The sequence below is a fragment of the Wyeomyia smithii genome, chromosome 3, assembly GCF_029784165.1.
Source record: "Wyeomyia smithii strain HCP4-BCI-WySm-NY-G18 chromosome 3, ASM2978416v1, whole genome shotgun sequence".
NCBI classification, from domain to species: domain Eukaryota; kingdom Metazoa; phylum Arthropoda; class Insecta; order Diptera; family Culicidae; genus Wyeomyia; species Wyeomyia smithii.
Window position 1 is genome coordinate 190,764,407 of NC_073696.1, and position 22,960 is coordinate 190,787,366.

The window sequence follows — 22,960 nt, forward strand, 5'->3', positions numbered from 1 at the left end:
ATACGTTACGCAAGCTCCGATCAATATTTCCTTCCTCTTTCCTATGGAAGCCTTCTGTCTCCGTCAGCGCTCATTACCATTTTCAATTGAGATTCGTCATGTGAGAGTGATAGTGATAATCTCCGCTTTCAATTTAAAAGCGTTTGTATCAATTCCAAGCCCTTCAGTTGTCAGAATCACAGCAAGAGCTTTCGACTGTGTGTCATGTGTCTCACGAAGTGCTCGAAAATGATACAAAAGCTTTTCAATTGAAAGCGACGGGTCAAAGCGTCACTATAACCTGATAATTGTCAATTGAAAATGACTTTGGCTCTGGTACCAAGCATACCAACTAACTTGACAGTATCAAGGTGATAAAATACGCTACAGTGGTAGGCCACTGGATGTGTAGTGTGAATGAGGACGCTTGATCGGCGGGAGTCAAGGCGACTGGAGAAGACTAGCCCAAAGTCGGGTGATTGGGAAACGTATTCTGGATTAGTAGTAGGTCGTTGATGACCCGTCGCCTTGAAGGTAAATTAGGTATAATTTCTACCCATAACTACACTTTTTACTTTTGTATAGTTTGTTTCTTCACGGTAGATTGTATTTATAACATCATACAATGCAAATTGATTACATCGGTCAACACAGGTTTTGAGCTAAGACTCAACCTAAATCAAAACGACAGATTACAGCTTTTTAACCGTTCCTGCAAGTTTTACAGAATGCCTACGTAACACCTCAATTGAAGTCTCTGAAGACTTGACCCACTTCCCAGACGACAAGGGGCACCAAAATTCACAAAAACCAGTTAAAAAGCTACAACCTTTCTTATTTTCAGTTTGAGCTCTAGGACAGCACATTTCGCCATGGGCACATATAATTGAGCAGATGGAAGTTAGATAATATCTCAACTGAAAAACCATTCTTAAGTCAAAATTTGATAGTAAAACTTCTCAAACGGCACAGCATTTGCCGTGTTATCTCTACTAGAAGCAATATTTATCTGATTTAACTAATTCAAAGCTCTTTTGAGCTTTTCTACTGTCGAAGAAATTAATAATTAATGAATTATCAATGAAGGTTTCACTGATTAGCATTCTATAATTTACAATATTACCAAACAAAATTCTACTCACCCGAAACCGAGCTAGCACCGGATGTTCTCCGTGGCGACGCTCGTCCATCCTGGTAGGGTAACTCTAAGAAATCCGTCTGATGATCACAATCGCAAGATTGCTCAACCGGGGGGTCATAGAATACCGGTTTCAAAGCATTAAGTACTGTTTCTCCATCAGTAAACACACGGTACGTTAACAAGAATGTATTCAGGAAGTCGATCGATAAGAATCTCAAATCCGTCAACCGTTGCAAAAGCCTTTCCGGTGTCGCGTAACGTACTTGGGGCAACTTACAAGAATTGAGCGTACGCGAGAAGCGAATATCAACGTCGTCTTTGAAAAGACGCGGATCGGCACGTAGCGCTTGGTGCCCTGCAAAAATGGATCCTTCAAGATTTTTCCACAAGCACAGAAGACGGGCATAACACCGAGAAAAAAGCATACAGATAAAATGACTTGCCGTACACACAACATACATTCCGGTGGAACAATTACCTCCTGACGATCCACCTATTCCCGGTGATAGCAGCGAGTGCAGATGAATGTTATCCAGGCACTGCGAGATATCGCTAATCCACGCTTCCTTGTCCTGAATTGTCGGAGCAATTAGATGAATACCGTGTCGTGCGCCGGACTTGGTTTCCACTATAATTTTAAAATCGCGATTGCCAGCATTTACCGACTCCGATACACTCAGTGTGCTGCCCCGAGTCGATGCCGAACAAACCGAGGCCTCCTCCTCGTCGTGCTGCACTTCGCTTGGGTCTTCCACGAGGGTAGCATCCGCCAGCGGAATTTTACCCACGTCCGGCAGCAGGTGCAATCGGCCGCCAGAAGTTCTGATAACAGAGAAAATTATACGTGATTTAATTTCGACTGCACAGCAATTTATTTATGTTGTTATGAATATCAATTTTCAGATTAATTATTATACAATATAAGTATTTCAACAATGTTGCCCAATAGAATAAATTATGTCTCATCTTTTAATATTTAAAAAAGCTTCCTACCTTGTGGCGATAATCATGTGGTTCGAAAATAAGAAACATTGCCTCACGGCATCCCGCTCACTTTTGAACGAAGCCAACCGGCTGCGAATTTTTCCCCTTCCTGGTGGTACTTGCACGAGACTGCCTGTTGACGAAAGAAAAGCACACGTTTTAGGGCAAAGTTTAACTAGCTACAAAGCACACATTTCGCCCGAAAAGCAATTCGAACGCTTTACCGCTTGAAACCGAAAGCTCACCCTGTCTAACGAAGACTTGATTAACATCGAGCAGAATGTCGCACCCCTCGACGATCATGCGCTCTACAGCTAGGTTTTTCCGCAGATTTTCTGTCTCCGATACTTCGTCGTGCATTTGGCGCGAAAGGTCCTCCAGCTGCTGGCGCGCATTTTGCAAACTTTTGCGCTCCACGTGGTCATGCGGAGTGTGAGCCAGCAGCTCATGTAGCGTTATGATGTACCGTGGAATTTGGTGCATCGGATATGTGAGAAAAGTTTCCAAACTACGACCCTGGCAGGCAGGCTTCGATTCGAGTCGTTTAAGCACCGTTGCAAAGTTCGAGTTACTCTTGCACTCCGTCAGCACCTGCAGACTGTAGTGATGATTGCGCACGTATTCCTGGTAGATGCTCAACATCGGCAGAAGCATGTCAAACAAATCACCTAGAAATGTAGGTAGAAATTAAAGCTAATTTTATTTGACGACGATGTATGCGATGAGATGAAGAACACTGGCCGGTCCGGGTAGAAAGAGTACAAGGGAATTGCAGTGACACCGTGAAAATTTCGAGCTGTTAATTGTCTTACCAAGTACCAACGTCGGCCAAGACTCTAGTCGTGAAGTTAACCCCTTGAGGAAGATCTGATGCAGGAACAGTACCGTTTCCGAGTTAAGGAATATAGAATTGACATCTTCGTGCGAACACGGAGGCCGTTTGGAGCTGGCTGCCATTTTAAATGGCCGCAGAAAGCATGCAACAAGAACCTAAAAGCAGAACAGTAGCTTACTCAGTATATTGTTTAAAAAAAACACAGTTTGGATATTGAATTCTAAAAAATGTATGTTTAATGTCCGAACACATTGGATCTCACCTCCAGTTGCTCCAGGTATTCCTCCTCCGCTTCGACCATGCTGAACACCAGATGATTCCGCTTTCGCATACTCTCGGCATGCGGCGACCGTATGTACTCTTCGACAATTTGTTTCCACCGGCGACGACACAACCATCCCCGGAAAAAGCTTTGCACCTTTTTAATTTTTCGAAGCTCGATGGAATCGTGCACCGAAGCGCACAGGCCAGGGAGTGATGACTGATCATTTTCGATGCTGTCTCCCGGCATGCTGAAACTTCCTCTACCCACCGGTGTTGCCGAGTAACTCGAACGAGTTTCCTTTCGCAACAGACATAACTGGAAGCAAAAACGCAGAATGGTTATAACGAGCAAATTGATAGTAATGTAATAATGTTTGATACTTTTGAACAGTACTACATGTTTAAAGACATACTTTTGACCGATGTTGTTTCATTCTGTACATTGTTTGACGAAACCATAACAAAAATCACGTTGGAAATAACTTCAGGTATTTGTTTTTGTATTCATAGGACAATCATTCAACACTGATTGTTCTAAGAAAAAAAAAATATCAACATTGAGTGCATGACGGAACTACTCAACGGTAACCAAGGCGCGAATGCAAACAAAAGGAAATAGCGCTAACGCAATAATTGGCTTCCTCTTTTCCCTATGCACAATTATGCTGAAGGGCGATTCGCACTTGCTTTACGGCTCTAGACACAACTGGAGCATCCGGATTCACTCACTTCAAACCTTCCTCTAGCCCCCTTGCCAACGCGTGCATGTTTACAGCTGGCATCCTTTCGCCCGTCGTTTACTCAAGGCACCCGAGGGCAATAGTCCAGTGCTAGTGAGCAACAAACCCGTACGTACACTCACCTCAGTTCTTAGTTTACGTATTTCGGATGCAAGCTCTTCACACTGCTGAGTGTACTGCCATTTAGCCGTCTTCTCGCTCTCGACAACCTGCAGAAGATGAACATGCTTCTGCTCCAACTCTTCCTTTTGCAGTAGTAATTTGTTGAAGCTGGAAAAGCCAGGAGATAGAAAAACATGCAGGGAAAATCGTTTCCCAGTTGAGTAGAATTCTTTCATTATATTAGGAAGTGAGAAAACAGTTTAGTGATTTTGGTTGAATTTAAATATAATAGAATATACCAGATTGTTCTGCTATATATAATCTAAAGTAAAGAAAATATGTAAAAAAGGATCTAATGAAGGATAGTAGGAACAAGCGAGTAATCTGAATGAGACGCCATTAGTTGGCGGATTACGCCAATTACCTTGCCTCTCTAATGGCGATGATCCACGCCGAGCACTCGGACTCGTTTAAAGCTCGAAGCTCGTATTGTCGTTGGTTTTCACGCCGGTAGCATATTGTGAAGCAGTGCTGAAACATGCAACAAGTGAAGCTTATTAACAATAACATTAATGCAACTAAAAAAACTACTTCTTGTTCTGTTATAATTTTCTTGCTATAATTCCGATTTGGTTTCGAATCTCTACCCCTATCTTGCTCTTGTTAAGTTTCGCTTGGTTTCCTGTAACCTGTTTTGCGTTCTGTTTTGTTTTTGTTTTCTATTTTCTGCTTTCTGTTTTCTGTTCTCTGTTTTCTGTTTTCTGTTTTTTGTTTTCTGTTTTCTGTTTTCTGTTTTCTGTTTTCTGTTTTCTGTTTCCTGTTTTCTGTTTTCTGTTATCTGTTTTCTGTTTTCTGTTTTCTGTTGTCTGTTTTCTGTTTTCTGTTTTCTGTTTTCTGTTTTCTGTTTTCTGTTTTCTGTTTTCTGTTTTCTGTTTTCTGTTTTCTGTTTTCTGTTTTCTGTTTTCTGTTTTCTGTTTTCTGTTTTCTGTTTTCTGTTTTCTGTTTTCTGTTTTCTGTTTTCTGTTTTCTGTTTTCTGTTTTCTGTTTTCTGTTTTCTGTTTTCTGTTTTCTGTTTTCTGTTTTCTGTTTTCTGTTTTCTGTTTTCTGTTTTCTGTTTTCTGTTTTCTGTTTTCTGTTTTCTGTTTTCTGTTTTCTGTTTTCTGTTTTCTGTTTTCTGTTTTCTGTTTTCTGTTTTCTGTTTTCTGTTTTCTGTTTTCTGTTTTCTGTTTTCTGTTTTCTGTTTTCTGTTTTCTGTTTTCTGTTTTCTGTCTTCTGTTTTCTGTTTTCTGTTTTTTTTTCTGTTTGTACCTATTCATTTTTTGCGTCTATGTTATTTCTTACTATCAACAGGAAATGTTTTATTCAAAAATTAGCATCTTACTGAATAAAATTGCTATTAACACTACTCAAACTCTCCGCGCTGACAGAAAAAATTATACTTTATTCGTTCCACAATTAATTCAAAACGTTCAATATTCAATTAAATATTTCCAAAGCGGAAGACATCAGCCATAAAGCTGACTCAAATTACCTGAAGTTTTTCCTCCTTAGGGGGCTTTGTACCCGGCCCGCTGCCACTGCTAATGGGCGGACCGGTCAACGAGGGGGCTGAAACAAGCCGTTCGCAATAGCAGCCCTCCAGGAAGATCATTCCGGAAGGCCGACATGATTGCTCCGATTCGTAGTAGAACAGTAAATTCTGCAGAGAAAAAATTGAAAATAAATTACTATTCCGATGGAAAGCAGCACCGAATAATCAGTGCAAAATTAATTATATATTGCAGATGCTCTCGGTTCTCAGTTAATGTAAATCAGTAGCTGGTACGCGTCTCTTACCTGGTATAGAACGAACCATCGCAATTGCCACTTGTTATTGTCTGCTGTGCGTTTATATAAATGTCCGTGCTGAAATATCGAGAAAAATAATACAGATATATACGCTATCTAACCACAAGCAACATAAATAGTAATTATTCTTTATACCTAAAACTTAATTAATTATCATCAATTTGAATCATGTTGATATATATTTATCGGTTCGAAGACATTAATTTCGTACGACTTCTTCTTTCAGAAAACTTTTAATTACCACCTTTCATTAAAGTTAAGGATAAAATGGTATCTTGTGATCTATGGATGCGTGCTTCCGTAGTGACTTCTGAATCTATGCCTCAATACTAAAAGGATTGTGCCTGGGACCGAACCGCGTTTTTGACGAAGGTCTAAATTCGGCTGTTATTTGCATTAGTAAATTGAATTTCAATCTAATTTTAATGATTCTGTTCGGGTTGTTATTATATTTTGCTATCTTCCAAACATTCGAAAGTGCTGACAGTCCTAAATAACTTGAATATGTCAAAAAATATTCGTGTAAACGAGACGAGAATATTCACTATCCAAGTTTAAAGTTGTTGAAACTACCTTTGTTTTTTTCTCTTCATCCTTCGCATTTGAAATGATCGCCACAATATACCTTTCCAGCCTAAATTATTATAATCTCGCTTATTTTCTGTCGACCTTTTTTTACCCCTGTTTAATAAAACACCAATGCCCTAGGGGCTTTCAGTCCACTTGCTTACGACCTGTTGACTTCGTAATTACGAACCGAGACTTGCACTTAGTTGAGTTGCGAAGAGATTACGCTAACCCCACAACCACTTTATTAAGTCTTCGCATTTTGAAAACAGTTAATAAAAAACGTTGAATTCCAGTGTGCCCAAACATTGTGAGTAAATCTATATTGGCCAATATTTTGACCACTTCGTTTAGTTTTCATAACATCTTCCAGATCTTCTGAGTAATATTTTGAAATGAAAATTTTTTTGAATAACTTAACAAAGCACATTTGAGCGATAGTGTCTTGTCAGCGTTAGATCAAAATCAGCTAGAAATACTTTAAGACTAGCAAAAAAACTGGGGGTAACACATTCTTGTCAGTGTAGCTACAACAAACCTGCTATCCGATCAAAAATTATGTAATCCAGAACATATACATAAACTAAGCAAATCATTTTCTGCAAAATGCGAATCGAAAAAACCTAAACAATAATAATTGCAAACGTATGAGTTATAGCCAGTATTCACCAGGTTTCATGCAAGCCCTTCAATTAAATTGAATGAATACAAGTGTGTAACAACATATAAGTATGAACACAACATTAATTGGAGATGCCAATTAGGCGTCGTCAAAAATTATGTAATGCTAAAACCAAAGATTTGAAATCTACACCCCCTATGTACAAATTTAAAACTATAAATAAGGAACTAATTCTAATTTGAGGTGAGCATAAAAATCGACTCCTTTAGAAATATTTTCTGAATCCGAAACAAACTAATAACGAATCAGACGGATCTAACCTCAAATCACTCCAATCAGGAGGATTTTAACATTACACTTACGTTCTGTGCGGCCTGTGAAACTACCTCAACGAAGAGTGAGCAAATGGTAGGATGTGATTCGTGTGATAACTTGTTTCTCTAACGATGCGTGAGTATAAGGAAACCGCTGGCCAAGAAGCGGCCAAAAAAATTTATAATTCTTCTTTTAAATTGAAAAAAACAGATAGCGAAAAGGGGAAGTCATAAACGGTTCTTACACTGGAAGAAAGGCTATAGGCTATAGAAGAGGAAAATAACAAGAGGATGGAGCAATTGGAGATGGAGAATATCCTACAGGAAAATGAAATACAGTTCAAATTGCAGCTGCAGGAAAACCACACGCAAAAGTTCAGGATTTAATCATTCTATGTGTTCTTCGATTCGCACAGAATTTGCTCTGACTTCGCACAACGAATGCGTGAAACGCATAACGCGAAAGTTGTAAAAGGAATACACTGACAGTGATTTAAATCAGAATATCGGTTCCGGGCTAACGATCAGTTTCGAGGCTCTCAAATCTGATGTTTTCGTTTATTGATAATGATTGAATGATGTTTTCAAACGACCTGATTCATTGTCAGTACTTAACTTATGAGTATTGGTTACTAGTTTCACTGTTTTAACGATGCCAGCCTGAACATCGGTTGATGCTTTTTGGTGTAGTGATTTGGAGCTGCGTAATACATTCAAAATATGCTATAGCATCAAAAGCGTTATGCCCAACGCACATGCGTTGTACTGGTTCCAAATTTAATCAGTGAATGCGCTAATTTCGCTCATAAATGATCTGATTACGCACACGCCAAATTTTGCGTGCAGATGCAGCAGAAACAGGAATTAAATGAGCAGGAATTGGATCGAGAAGAAAGGATGCTGAGTCTCGTAAACACAGCCAATTACCTCTGGCGAATGAAGTTAATCCGGGACGAGTATGAAACGCAAGTAATAATGGTGTAAAATGTCAAAGAGCTTGGTTTGCATCTACCGCATTTAGTCTACATTTAGAATTTCACGAAGGCACCAACCACTGAATCGCTGAAACTGAACCAAAAACCGAAGTGGAGGTCGCATCTGTAATTCGGAGCGGGGCTGGTGGAATCGGTGCGCAAGACGGAGGTGAAGATTCCGAGAGTAATTCCGTTGACGACGAAGCGTATAGATTTTCGTCTGAAACCTCGAGATTTCTAAATAAGGTGACAGTGACGGCAGCAACACATGGTCAACCCAATAAAGATCCAAGATTTGATGGATAAACTCCCAGCCAGCGGCAAACGTGAATGAGTCCGCTATAAAAGCATCAAGGGGGTGATGTTGAAGACATTCGCTGACTTCTTTGCACAGATCGTAGATAAAGCGTGCGAAGGAAACGTAAGATTGGAACCAAAATACAAACCTCAAGCAACCGTAGCAATTTCGGATGTGGCAATGGCAGAGGTAAACTCGGATATAAAAAGAAGGCGGTGCTGCTTAAGCGACCAAGGAAACAACGAGAACAAACTAATCCTTCACTCAATCGGCGGAAATGGTGATTGCAGCACACATGCGAACAGCAGACGTTAACATATCAGGCATGACTGGCAAAGAAAAGTTGCTACTAAGTGCTGAATTCCGTTTACGCATCTGCCGAAGTGATTAACGTATAAACATCAGGCATGACTGGCAAAGAAAAATTGCTGCTAAGTGCTGAACTACGTTTACGCATCGGGAGATCGGCACTCATTGAATACAGAAAAGATCTCCAATCAATATGCGCATTTCAAGAATATCCCAGTAGTGCCTTACTCCGTAACCTACCCTGGTATGCCGAATTGGGCGAACCTGGTAATACAATAGCGGGGTCCGCTGTAACCTGGGATGAACCGTCTACGGGCCGAAGAAGATATTCTCGCCTGCTAATCAACTGCTAGGATTCCACGACATCGTCACGACAAAGTCAGTCACGATCTTCTGAAAACGCAGTATGCTCGGAAAGAACCCGTGAGCTTGCTGGAAAGTACGACGGAGAGAATCGGTGACCGGTTTGAAACCGGCCTCCTCTGGGAAGCAGACTATTTCATCTGCCCGGATAGCTTTCCAATGGCGGTGAAGTGCAGACTGGACTGGAACGTAAATTGGAAAAAAATCCTACACTGTACGAGAAGGTTTGCCACCAAATCATTGAATATCAACAGAGAGGGTACCGTACACCTGGCTACACCAAAAGAACTCTACGAAGCCGATCCAGGTAAGGTGTGGTATTTACCGCTAAATGTCGTTTCAAATCTCCACAAACTGGACCAAAGTTCGGTTGGTAATGGATGCCGCCGCTACCGTGAATAGCGTGTCCTTTAATCCATAACTCTTGCCGGGATCAGATATGTTTGATCCGTTGGTGACCATTCTAGTTAGTTTCGGGAACTCAGGATACCGTTCGGTGGCGACATGCGCGAGATATACCACTTGATGGAAATAACAGCCGCTGACAAACGAGTACAGTATTTTATATTCCGGATAAAAAAGATGATCCTCCGAGTGTCTATGTGATGGACGTGACGATATTTGAGTCAACATGCTCTCCATGCTCGGCTCAATTCGTGAAAAACAAGAATGTGGCGGAATATATCTCAGAATAACCAAAAGCGTCAACCGTCATTATGTCGATGACTACTTGGATAGCATCGACACTGAAGGAGCAGCAATCCGCCAAGCCAAAGAAATCACACTCGTCCAGTCGAAGGCAGGGTTTAAGATCCGCATGTGGGTTTCGAATTCCCCGGAGGTTCGCCGAATTCTAGGGGATTAGGAAGCTACTCAAAAAGTCAATCTCTGTCGAGTGAAGTCGACTAGCACTCTCAATAGAAATCGTCTAGAGCCCTAGTCAAGATACGTTTTTGTTCTCAACGGAGCATCACGAACAACTGCAAGAATACCTAACTGGCAATCGGTGACCGATGAACAAAATAGTTTTGAGCTGCGTCATGGGGGTTTTGCACCCCTCACGGATCAAGAAAACTTCTAAATTCCCAATTTGTCGCATTCAAGATCAGTGAAATATTGGAACTGACGAAACCGGTCAACGAGCGGTGAGTTCTGTCCAAATTGCTGTGGATGCTCTGACCAAATAGGCCCAAGATCCTCCTTTCAAAAGCAGCGGTCCCTGGTTCACCGGCCTTGATTTTATTACGAATCCGAGGTCAAGTGGCCCTCGAGGGCATTGCAGGCTGCACAGACGTCAGAAGAAACTCGAACCTGCGTTCTGTACCGCGACGTGAAGTTGGTCCAAGGAGTAGTTGACGGAGCACGGACCAAAACGACGTCATTGTTATTTTCATTATCATGAAAAACTTGAATACGCCAATCGTGAAACTGGTTTCAACGAATTTGCGAGCTGAGATTCACCTAGTTGCTCGTAGTTGCATGAAGTGCAAAGTTGGGAAATATCGTCCACGTGAGTCGTGACCTCTACCAGTTCGATGAATCCCACCTCAATTACGTCCGTTCAGCGCAGTAGGAGTACCTTGAGACGATCGAGGTAAATGTCGATAGTAGCACCGAGAAATTCCAGAGAGATTCTTTTCAGATATCGCGACGAACTTCACAGCAAGAAGATACTGGAGATTCTGAAGCAGATAAATTACGACTGTGCGAAGTGTGCCCCACAACGAACCTTCAATCCACCCGATGCGCCGTACATAGGCGGCAACTGAGAGTGGATGGTGAGATCGGTCGAGGAGGCGCTAAACGTTATCAGAGATGGCTAGAAACTCACCACCTAAATCCTTCAAACAACTACATGTACAGCGGAGAATATGATTAACATGCGTCCCTTAGCCTACATGCCAGAAGAGTCCGAAAATACGGAAACAATGAATTCCAATCATTTTCTACGAGGAGACGTCTAACACGCCCACATCTTGGAGTCGTTTTAGATCAGAAACTCAGCTGGAATGCACATATTGAATATGTCATCGGTAAAGCTACGAGTGCCCTCTGGGCATGTAGCAAAGCTATTGGCAGAACATGGGGTCTAAGGCCAAGTATGATCTATTGGTTGTACCAGGCAATAATAAGACCAAGAATAACGTATGCCTCGCTAGTGTGGTGGCCTAAAACAAAAGAAAGGTCAACGCAGAACAAGCTTGGCAAGTTGCAAAGGCTAATTTGTAATGCAATTACAGGAGTAATGAAAAGTGCTCCGTCGAAAGCCTTAGATGCAATTCTGCATCTATTACCACTCCACCAGGTAGTACAACTAGAGGCGGAAAAAAGTGCATTGAGACTAACACGCCTTAAAAAAGTACCTGATGGAGATCAGGCAGGCCAGCTGGCAATCCTCAAACATTTTCAGCTGAGCAAACATATACCAGGTATCGAAGGTTGGATGAATACAGAGCAAACTTCGAAATACCTTTCAAAATCATAGACACCGAACGGGAAGTTTGGGTGGCCCGAATATCCGACAAGGCTCTGTCGTCTTTTACTCAGATGGCTCAAAAATGAATGATTCAACCGGAGCAGGTATAAATGGTCCTGGGATAAGTATCTCGATACCAATGGGCCGTTGGCCTACAGTGTTCCACGCCGAAATATTTGCAATTTATGAATGTGCACATGTCTGTTTGGCTAGGAAATACAGGCATGCTAACATATGCATTTTTTTCTGATAGCCAAGCAGCACTTACAGCACTAAAAGCCTTCACATGTACCTCTAAGCTAGTATGGGAGTGCATCCTTTCACTGAAACAACTGGCAGAAAGGAACCAAGTATGGTTATACTGGGTTCCTGGTCACTGCGGAGTGGAAGGCAATGAAAAAGCCGATACGTTAGCTAGACAGGGGTCATGTACCGATTTGATTGGCTCAGAACCGTTCTGTGGGGTGTCATCAAGCGCCTTGAAAGCAGAATTGAAAACCTGGGAACATAGGACAATACAAGAGAACTGGATATGCTCAGTAGGGCTACGCCAGTCTAAACGCTTTATAAAACCAAGCGTCAAGAAAAGCCAGCAATTGCTTAGTTTAAATAAAAAGGGACTAAGGACAATTACCGGACTGTTTACAGGACACTGTCCAAGTAAGCATCACCTGAAACAAATTGGTCAGTCAGATGACGAAATTTGTCGTCTCTGCGGGTTCGAATGTGAAACCGCAGAACATTTGCTCTGCCACTGCAGTGCACTAATACAGCGCAGAATAAGAGCCTTTGGAAAAGGAACTTTGGAGCCTTTTGAGGTCTGGTCTGCGAATCCTAATGAGGTAATACATTTCATACGAAATTCAGTGCAACGACGATCACTTCCATCAATACTGATATGTCTGCCACGAGTACCTAGACTAAAGAAGAGGTATACCACAAAAGATCAAAATAATGGTCGCAGTGGTCCAAATCTTACAAAAAAAAAAAAAAACACGCCCACGTTCCACTCGACAAGCAGGTAGAGTTTGCTAAATCTCTGCGGGATTTGTATAAAAAGTTGAAATATCTGGCAGATCATATATGGTAGCGAGGGTCTAAAGAATACCTACCCTTACCCACCATCAGCAAACGCAACAAGTGGTTCGATCCAAAACCTCTTCAAGTCGGTGACCTGGTATTAGTAACCGATGGGAAGAACGGGAATCAGTGGATTATAGGAATCATCGAAAAATTGTTAGCAGGACAGGGCGAATTTTATGAAGGTACGGATATCAAGAAGTGTCTATTGCTGAGCTGCTGCGAATCTAGAGAGTCGAAGAAGATAAATCGGCTACTTTAGGGGGACAGATACCGGAGTTACGGACTGGGGATTTATCAACACCGCTGTGCTAACCTTGACGGGAGATATCGGACTATAGACCGTTCCGATAATTATAAATACACTTACGATCAACCGTCATTTCAAATAACGTGCAGTATTCAACCAAACGTTGGCTGCGTCCTGTTGTTTACATCCAATAGAAACAGATGCTGTCATTTTTTCTAACATTTAGTGCGAAATTTTGAAAATGCGTGGCCTTTCTCCCGAGCAAAGAAAGCGAATTGTGCACAAATGGGGCACGGTGAGTGGTCTTTCTATAAGAAAATTAGCCAGAGAAGAAGGTATAAGTGTCGGAGCAGTTCAAACCGCATTGCGGAAGTATTGTGAAGAGTGCACATTTACTGATGCCCCAAGACGTGGTAGAAAATCCGGGCCTGTTGATCCCACAATGGACAAAAAGGTTAAGGAATACTACAAGCGGCATCCTTCAGTATCAGTACGAGATGTGGCGAGAAAGCTTGGAACCTCTGCGAGTAACGTTATGCGTGCCAAGGAAAGAATGGGTCTGCAGACCTGTCGGAAGCAGAAACAGCCAAAATGAAATCCAAAACAAGCTGAATCTGTGAAACCGAGAGTTTGGAAGCTTTATGACAAACTTCTGATCAAAAAAATGGGGTGTGTTATCATGGATGACGAAACCTACATGAAACTGGACTATAAGACTCTGCCAGGACCGCAATTTTATACATCACCGAAGGGAAAGGATGTCCCTGGACCAGTGAAAGCCATTCACACCGAAAAATTCGGCAAGAAGGTAATGGTTTGGTAGGCCACTTGTGAATGTGGGAAAATATCTCGTCCATTCATTACGAATGACACAATGAATGGTAAAATTTACGTGAAAGAGTGTTTGCAGAAAAGGTTGTTACCCATGGTTAAGCAGCATAACAATCTTCCAATCTTTTGGCCCGATCTTGCTTCCTGCCATTACTCTAAGAATGCACTAGGGTGGTATAAAACAAATAATATCACATGTGTCCCAAAGGAGATGAATCCTCCAAACTGCCCTGAAATTCGCCCTATTGAAACTTTTTGGGCTTTGACCAAGGCAAAGCTGAGGAAATATGTCAAACCAGCGGACAATGTTGAAAAATTTAAAAAAGATTGGCTTGAAGTGGTAAAAATGGTCGGAGAACACACTGTGCAAAAGCTTATGAGTAGTGTTAAGAGAAAATTAAGAGAACTCGCGTATCCTACGAAAAATAATCCCAACTTTAATTGAAACTGTAAAGAAAACACTTATTATCTATATTTCAGAATAAAATGACCCGAAAAAGCCTGTATTTTTTGTTTTATTCAAGAAAGAAGATGTATTTATAATTTTTGGAACAGTCTATAGTGATACTAAACCGATCGGTGTGAAATTTTGTATATAGGAGTTTAAGGAGCCGGGAAAGGTGACTTAGATAGTTTGAGACCCTATTCTGGAAGGGAGGGGTCCCATACAAATGAAACACAAATTTCGCACACCTCGCGAATTAGTCAAGTAAATGGAACCAAATTTGATGTGTTAAGGTTTTTGGGAGCAAGAAAATGTTTCATGGTGATTCGACACCCCTCCCTCTTCTGGAAGAGAGGGCTCTGATACAAATGAAGCTCAAGAACTAGAACTGAAATAGGAACCAAAATCAACTCAAGACGCGATTTTTAAATTTAAGACAAAAATTTCCGGTTCCTGGAAAACATCCGAACATGAACGAATACCACTCAATATGGGTGTTTCCGGAACCAGAATAACGCCCAGAGACCAGAACTCGTTTCTAAATGCCATTTTGAACCACCCAATGACGCACTGCAGCCATAAATCGACCTCAGACACCATTTTGAATTAGAAGATGATCACTTCCGGTTTCTGGAAAACAGCAAAAATAACTGAATACCACCCAATATGGGTATTTCCGGAATCAGTTTGATGTTCAGATGCCAGAAAAATAGCTGAAAATGACAGAATACCACCCAATATGGGAGTTACCAGAATTGAGGTGATGTACAGAAGCCAAAAAGATATTGTCATTCCGTTAAAACCAATCATTTTTATGGCCGATTCGTCGTGCATTTGCAGACTATAAACAAATCGCAAGGAATCAATCAACTTTAAAATTATTTAAATCAAAAATAAAATTACACTAAAGTCGCTTCTTACGCGGGGGATACGTGCCGCGTAAAAAAACGCGTAAAAAACCGCGTAAATTCCGGAATCCGCGTAAAAAAACCATCGTTAATTTTGCATTCCGAAAGCAGGAAAAACCGAAATCCGGGTAAAAAAAAATACCGCATAAATTCCGGAATCCGCGTAAAAAAAACGCGTAAACTCTGGAATCCGCGTAAAAAAGCTGCGTAAAAAAACCCGCGTAAAAAAACCGCGTTAAAAAAGCCCGCGTAAAAAGCGACCTTTGTGTATTTAAATTAAGAAAAAAATGGGCGAGACAAAATTTCCGGGGTTAGCTTAAACAAAAAATTGAGCGCAAATTGTGAAGTTAGTTCATTAAAGCTAAATTTATTAGAATTTTTAGTCGCAAACTCACAAATCCAATTAAGGGGAAGTGAATTGTACGGGGTATGTGCTGACTTATTTCTGCAAGTGAATCTTAAAGAGAACTTACAGAAAAAAACAATAACATCAAATTTATTTACATTGCCAAACTAATTTCCATTGTGATATAGCAAAATTATACCAGCTCCTTCACAATATTTTTTTCAAGTGAAGCGGATGGAAAATGCAGGTGAAGAAACGTAAAGTGGAAGTAAAATTAATAACGAAATTCTGAACTGCTTCAGAAATATGTTCTAAATCCGCAACATTGGCAGTTACTTTGGAAAAGTAAACAAATATCTGGATTGCACTTTTCATTTAAAAATTTGAAATAATAGTCAAATTACTCAGGTAAGCAATTTTTCAATGAATAGATTCACCATTAGGCTGTTCCAAAATTGCATGATGTCTGGAAACCTGGGGGCTCACCCTTAAAATGAAAGTTTAGGGTGTCAGAAAAAATCTTTATAAGGGCGAAAACTTTAGGAAATGATGTTTAAGGGGTGCACAAGCGGGATATTTGAAAAAAGTCAGGTTTTTGAACATGTTTTTTTTTAATAACAATCTAACACTTCAAATTTTAATAAATCGTTATGTCTTATTATTTCTAATGGATTCTTTAGGGTTCAAACTATAAGCCAGATTTTTGTTCAGAGCTGTTCAGGGTCCCAGCATGCATAATGTATTTTTAAATTATCGAAAAAGTTGATTTTTTAAAAAATTCCAGCATTCAATCGTTTGAAGTGGGTACCGTGCATTGAGCCATATAAAGTTCAATACCGTCAAAAGATGGGAAATTTAGTGGGGAATAACTTTGCCGAAGACACAATATGGCTATCTTTAACCCCAACAAAGTTATTCGTGATTTACAGCGAAGAAAAAATATTCACTTTTTTCTATATTTACAATGTTTATTTATAATAGCCAATAATACGAGTCAAAAAAAAATTCGTCGGACTTTGGACCAAAATCATTGTAGTCTCCTGCTGTCCCGAGAGTTCGTTCCGCTGGATCGTTTATCACCGTTAAAGAGCTACATTTCCTCTTTGCTTCAATGTAATCAGTTCGTGAGTTCCAGCTGGTAGGATCTTCATTCAAGAAACCGCTCTCTAGCCCCAAAATTTGAAAAAAGATCATGGATCTTTCGGTTACATAATCGGCCAGACCTTTTTTGGCCGAGTACTTTCTAACTCTGGTTAAAGAGCTTCCATTACTCCGCTTTTTCAAATTTTCTACCATCTTCCGTTTTGATTCCTCATCTACTCGATCACTAAATAAAGAGAGACTTACATTGAGCTCTGTTAAGTACCAAAGGTGCTTCTCGAACTTTCTGGAAGTGTTTTGGCTTAGCTCTTATCCTCAAAATTTTGCAAGGACTGCATAAACCTCAAGTCGTTCACTGGTGCATCTGTTGCCACTGGACATTCATACCACCCTTTCACGTAAATTTTCACAACAAACAGCACAAATCTGTGAAGCTGGACATTATCTGTCTCGAATTGATCCCGGAAAAGGTATATTTTGAGACCATATATCGCCCGAGCCATCCACCTGGCGTGGTGTAGGGCACCAGGGCGCCGAAATTTCACTGGATCGCTTTATAGTCCTCGCGTATGAATTTTTGCAAGATCATTTGCCTGCAAAAATCAAGACTTTTGGTTTCCTCTTGTCCGAGTGTTCCTTTAAAGATAATACAATATATAACATGTTATTTTATTTTCTTGAGGAAACCTCAAATTATAATTAGGTACCAATAGGGAATCCAGCATAATCATTTTCATCTATTGTATCCCATTCGTTTCGGAATGATTTGAATAGAGCGTCATCGGAAGAACTTGTCAGTTGTTCAAAACATGTCATGTAGGCTGTTTTAAGAATCAATTCATATACGTGGTGCCTGCACGGAAAATCCAGCAATTTTCTTCCAAGTAGACGTTCTAGGATGACCGCAGCACCATTTTTTTCTCCTGAATTCACATTGGTGGTGTCATTACAGGGAGGCTGGCATCACGGCTAACTAATAATACGTGCCCCGAAAGCTATCCGTTTAATTAATTAATTTATAAGTGAATTAAGTGGCCAAGCTTGTTAAAAAGTGTCAAGTTGTGATCTGTGATGCTTTGTCTAAGTGAGAAAAGTGAAGGTTTTGTGAAAAACACAGTGTTCCTTGCGTGAAAGTGATAATTTTTCCTCGAATATCAATTGAAAATTGTAAGGCCAGCTAAGTTGCGTGAGTGTGAGTGCCTACTTTGTGCGTCGCGCTAACTAGCGGTTCGTTATTAACATGCGAAAATTGAATGCATGGCGGTGTGAGCGAAGAGAACGATAATATCTGGAGAGAGAGCGAAGAGAGTAGTGTTGCGCTGTGCTTGTCGGCTTTTGTTTCGCTGGCATAGGCATAACCAAAATAAAACAGATGAGTATAAGTTTTTGTATCAAATATTTTAAGAATGCATAGGCTCTGTGTGTAGTGGTTTTTAGCGGGTTTTGGACTTTTACAGAAGTGTAAATGTGTCATCTGTTGGGTGCACAAAGTGTGGTAGCTTTTCGGTTGCGGGTAGCGTTTTTTTTTATATTTACAAACCAGATTGTGCGATGCACTCTCACAGGTCAAAATTGACAGTTTTACAATATAGTTTCAAAATTTATCATTCGAGCATGACAATGCGGCATGCGATTGATGCATCGTCTACAATTGTGGGTCCTGGCAGGGCGGTGACATTTTATTCAGTTCTATGTTCTTGTTTTATGATTTTCCTAGCTTTTGGACAAATGTTGATGTACATAAGTAACTTTTTTTAATTATGTTGAAATCGTTTTGGGCGTGAAAATAGTTCACGACAACTGAACTTTGATTGCAATTATTTTGGCATTTTAATAATAAACTTGGAACTCTGTTTTGTTTAATATGCTTATTTGCATTTTTTTTTTTTAATTTTTGGGCTATGAATGCATGGAACTTTGTCAGTTTTTATACTCAGTAGGTCTTTGGTGCAAAACGTCGTGTCGCGTATGCGTCGGTAGGAGAAAATGGAGCGGTCGTGCATTATGCCCCGGTGAAACGCATCATCGGCCCGGGTGAGTTTTGTTTATCTAAGGGTTTCCGGAGTGTAGTGGGCACGCTATTGTTTGCTTCGGGGAGGTCAGCTCAGTTTCGCGCACTTTATTTTGACAGCGCTCAGTGTAACTATCTTAATACAGCGGTTTCGGAGTTCAATGACCATTACATCGTATAATGCTCGGGTGTGCCTTGTGGGTTTTTTTTACTCGCTCTAACGGTTCTTTGAGCTGGTACCAGTAGTTTGCGTTCGGCGTGCGGTGCGTTTTACGAAATTCATTCGTTTCGAGGTAAATTTTAATAGTTCACGGGATGAAACGCGAAGTTTGGTGTGATACAGACTGTTAACGATTGGTTGCCGGTGATACCTAGAATTTCGATTCTCCTATATGCCGATACAGCGATCGTGATGCGGTTCTATTTATATCGTCTTCTGATGGCCGGTTGCGCAGAGACCGAGAAATATCCATATCGGGCGCGAATTTGTGTAGAAAAGATCGCACCATCAACCTCGATGGATCCAGATCAATTCCTTTCCACTAACACTAATACCTTCCTTTGATACTTGTGGATGATGCAGAGGATTCCTCGGTCTCTAGTAGCAACAAGTATTAAACTAACACTCCCGATATCCCTTCCTCTATTGATCTGCATTGGGCGTGGCCAGCTACGTTATTGACCAGTGAAAAGAAAAATCACCAGGAATTGTACACTGAAAATGGCTTGCTACTCCTAGGCACCATTTTGACGGTTCTTTGTGCAATTTCAGCTGATTCTGGTCAATCGCGGGCAACACACGGGCGATCAAATATGCTATGCTATGCTATGCTATGCCATGAATTCACATGGATGGTGTCATAACACTCTGCGCAAATAAATTCATCGAGATTCCAGCGTTTCAAGCTTTTAAAAACTTGTTCTGCTACGACTTTTCCTGTACCGTGTTCTATAAATTCGCAACTGATGATTTGATCAACAGAATCAAAACACGTCACGACACCAGCTAACTTTTCAGTTTTTTTGCGATTGAACAACAATTGCTTGGAATCAAAATGAACGACCAAAGACTTCTCTTTTGGAAACTTATCCTGAATTTCTTTAGCAAACTCTTGGCGGGCCTGGAGAATGGATAGACATATTAAACATCAATATTATAAATCTGTGCAGGCAAACATACTGCTTTGCGTTTTCTGTGAAGAGTAGATTTGCTTAAACTTAGTTCTTGTGGATTGATATCAAAGGCAACAGCTGTGGCTGCTAATACCCCAACAGCCCCACGGTTAGAGATTCGGTTTCGGTCAATATTTTCGATAAAAGCGTTTGTTAGTGGTTGTAGTCTTTTACTTCGTCGGACCTGACTTGTATCTTCCACGACTAGTTCTCGGACGTAATATTCGAGCTTGTTGATTTGTTCTCAATATTTCGTGTTTTCTTTTCACGACACTGTTCACAGGTAACCGGTACATTTGTTTGAACGGCTTTCGGGAACACACACGGAATTTTATTATGTTTCTGATAGTTCCAGAACTCCACGCGGATCGCATCGTGTTGTAATTCGCTTTCGATATTTTCTACGCTGATGTTGAAAAATTCACTCATCTGTATCTTACTCGATTTCAACCTTTCTAATGATCTTGAGTCCCGCTTCTTATAGACCTTCTTTAGTCTTTGCCATGATGCTATAGCTTGGTAACTCGTCTAACAACGTTCCGCTTGAGCTGATGCGGGAAACCAGCCCGATCCCAAATTGCCATTGCCTCGGTAGACACATTCTGAACACTTTGTCCCTTCGATGATTTCTAATTTTCCAGGTGGTACCGGAAGTTACTGATGATCTCAAGCTGCGACGGAAAATGATTTTTGGGCAGGTTCTTTCTTGCTATGCCGGACATCAGATCGTATTTGAGCTTCGTTTTCGGCGACATAATAAGTTATTGTTCTATTTCCCGTGACTTCTAGAGATTAACTGATAATGAAATATTTGTCGGAGACGGAGTGTATTTGTTCACTACCTCCTAAACTTTCTCATTTCTCTGTAGAGAGCTGAGTAATGAGAGCACGCATACGTAAAAAGCCTTTGTTCAACGATCCCTGGATCGTGGTACGAAAAATATTGCTATTGTTTCATTGTATCTACCAAGGAGTTAATTTAATAACGATTGCAATAAAGCAGACTTGCAACCTATTGTTCCCTATGCGGTGTGTAAAAAGTGTACAAGTACTTTGCTATGAATAGGCGTAATCATTTGTGCGGTTTAGTGGTGGGTCGTAGCAATTTTGGGTAATGTGTTGTCGAATACTATATTTTAAATAATTATTCATAAAGTTCGGCAGTAAATATATCAGTAGTAAATTGTGTCTTCGGCAAAGTTATTCCCCACTAAATTTCCCATCTTTTGACGGTATTGAACTTTATCTGGCTCACTGCACGGTACCCACTTCAAACGATTGAATGCTGGAATTTTTTAAAAAATCAACTTTTTCGATAATTTAAAAATACATTATGCATGCTGGGACCCTGAACAGCTCTGAACAAAAATCTGGCTTATAGTTTGAACCCTAAAGAATCCATTAGAAATAATAAGACATAACGATTTATTAAAATTTGAAGTGTTAGATTGTTATTAAAAAAAAACATGTTCAAAAACCTGACTTTTTTCAAATATCCCGCTTGTGCACCCCTTAAACATCATTTCCTAAAGTTTTCGCCCTTATAAAGATTTTTTCTGACACCCTAAACTTTCATTTTAAGGGTGAGCCCCCAGGTTTCCAGACATCATGCAATTTTGGGACAGCCTATTCACTATTTGCCGTTATAGAAACGACCCTGGGACACAAGGACAAGTTTCAGGTTGCCTATATGCGAGTGCTAGCCTTAACTTTGAACATTAAGTAGCAAAGCATGGTTTTCGTGCTGCTTGAGTGTACGGGTGAAATTATAACTCAACTTCAATTTCAAGAGTTTTGAACTTTAGAGTTAGATAAAGAGGAACAAGCAACTTCCCACAAACTTTCATGATGCTTTTGAATATTACCAGTTTTTTAAAGGGGATGAAGTTTTGTTTGCAAGCGTAGTATCGTATTACTCAGCTGGGAAGATTCAAGAAACTTATTTTAAACCTTTATGTAAAGTTCTGAGCTCGTTTGTTAAGTGATATCTGAGGCATTTACCTTCAACAGAAAGGTTTGTGTCATTATATTGGACATGGAATACCTGACTACTTGTATATAGCCTCGCAAAATAAACTGTGGCAAATACAAATTACTGTCACTTGAAAAAGCCAAAATAAACTATTGAGAGGAGGTTTAATATACAATTAGTTCATTTCAATTAGCGAATTGCGCGAACTATTGGAAGAAGCTGTTTAAAATTTGTAGGTATATTTGTTCTTTTCTGCGCTCCTAATCTCAAAGCTCCCGTTAAAAAAATTGCCTGGTGTTTTTAATTGAGCAGCTGTATTTAAATGAAAACGAACTGCATTCAAATAAAAAAGATAGGCCAGTACAAGGCTCTTCCATGCACTTTTTTACTACTTCCTTTTTCCTATTTACAGGTAAAAGATATTTTTTTACTACATATTATTGCTGAGGATATGATTACTACAAACATTCAACAGTGCTGCTGATGATTTTGGATTCAAATTACTACATCACGCCGTGTGAAATTTTCAATAACAGTAATGTTATCACTGTACACAACAACTACATAGAATGTACAATTCGAGCACGTAGAATAACAAGGCTGTTTTCTATCCCAACCTTTTTTAACATTAGAATAAATTACACATGATGGCACCATTGGGCAATGGCACCACCACACACCACGGTCACATCATTTGCGTGCCCCTTCGGTGAATAGTATCTAAATAAAACGGATAGTTTCAGCAACAGGACATTCGAACGCTATGGCGGAGCGCCAAAGCACTTCATATATGCTTCAAAGAAAAACGCTGTTCAGAGGAGTTGAAAATATATCGCAATATTACTCGACAAACCATCCCGCACAGGTGTACTTACAGCGCTTCCACAAAACAATATCCTACATCTGAAAAGGAAAACTCTTTCCCCCTCGTTTTTGTATCTACTCAACACGTGTTCGGTTAGTCATATATGAAAACTACCAGGATAATCCTACTCCGGGGATTCTACTACCAACGTATTTTTTCTGT

At 40.3% G+C, this 22,960-nt stretch overlaps 1 protein-coding gene across 8 annotated transcripts in view; it reads right to left on the reverse strand.

Moving 5' to 3' along the window:
• The window catches only part of LOC129733224 (ras-specific guanine nucleotide-releasing factor 2-like), a 502,518-nt gene that overhangs the window by 371,808 nt on the left and 107,750 nt on the right, over window positions 1-22,960 (reverse strand). For 6 of the 8 annotated variants that reach the window (XM_055694893.1, XM_055694900.1, XM_055694899.1 and 3 more), the window contains exons 3-12: window positions 5,882-5,950; window positions 5,577-5,744; window positions 4,470-4,576; window positions 4,066-4,213; window positions 3,202-3,519; window positions 2,917-3,094; window positions 2,350-2,778; window positions 2,114-2,237; window positions 1,599-1,942; window positions 1,122-1,490 (exon numbers count right to left, since the gene is read on the reverse strand). In XM_055694893.1, coding sequence (XP_055550868.1) covers window positions 1,122-1,490; window positions 1,599-1,942; window positions 2,114-2,237; window positions 2,350-2,778; window positions 2,917-3,094; window positions 3,202-3,519; window positions 4,066-4,213; window positions 4,470-4,576; window positions 5,577-5,744; window positions 5,882-5,950 — 2,254 coding nt within the window. The remainder of the gene's footprint in view (window positions 1-1,121; window positions 1,491-1,598; window positions 1,943-2,113; window positions 2,238-2,349; window positions 2,779-2,916; window positions 3,095-3,201; window positions 3,520-4,065; window positions 4,214-4,469; window positions 4,577-5,576; window positions 5,745-5,881; window positions 5,951-22,960) is intronic. The other 2 variants (XM_055694895.1, XM_055694896.1) reach the window with 2 other exon arrangements.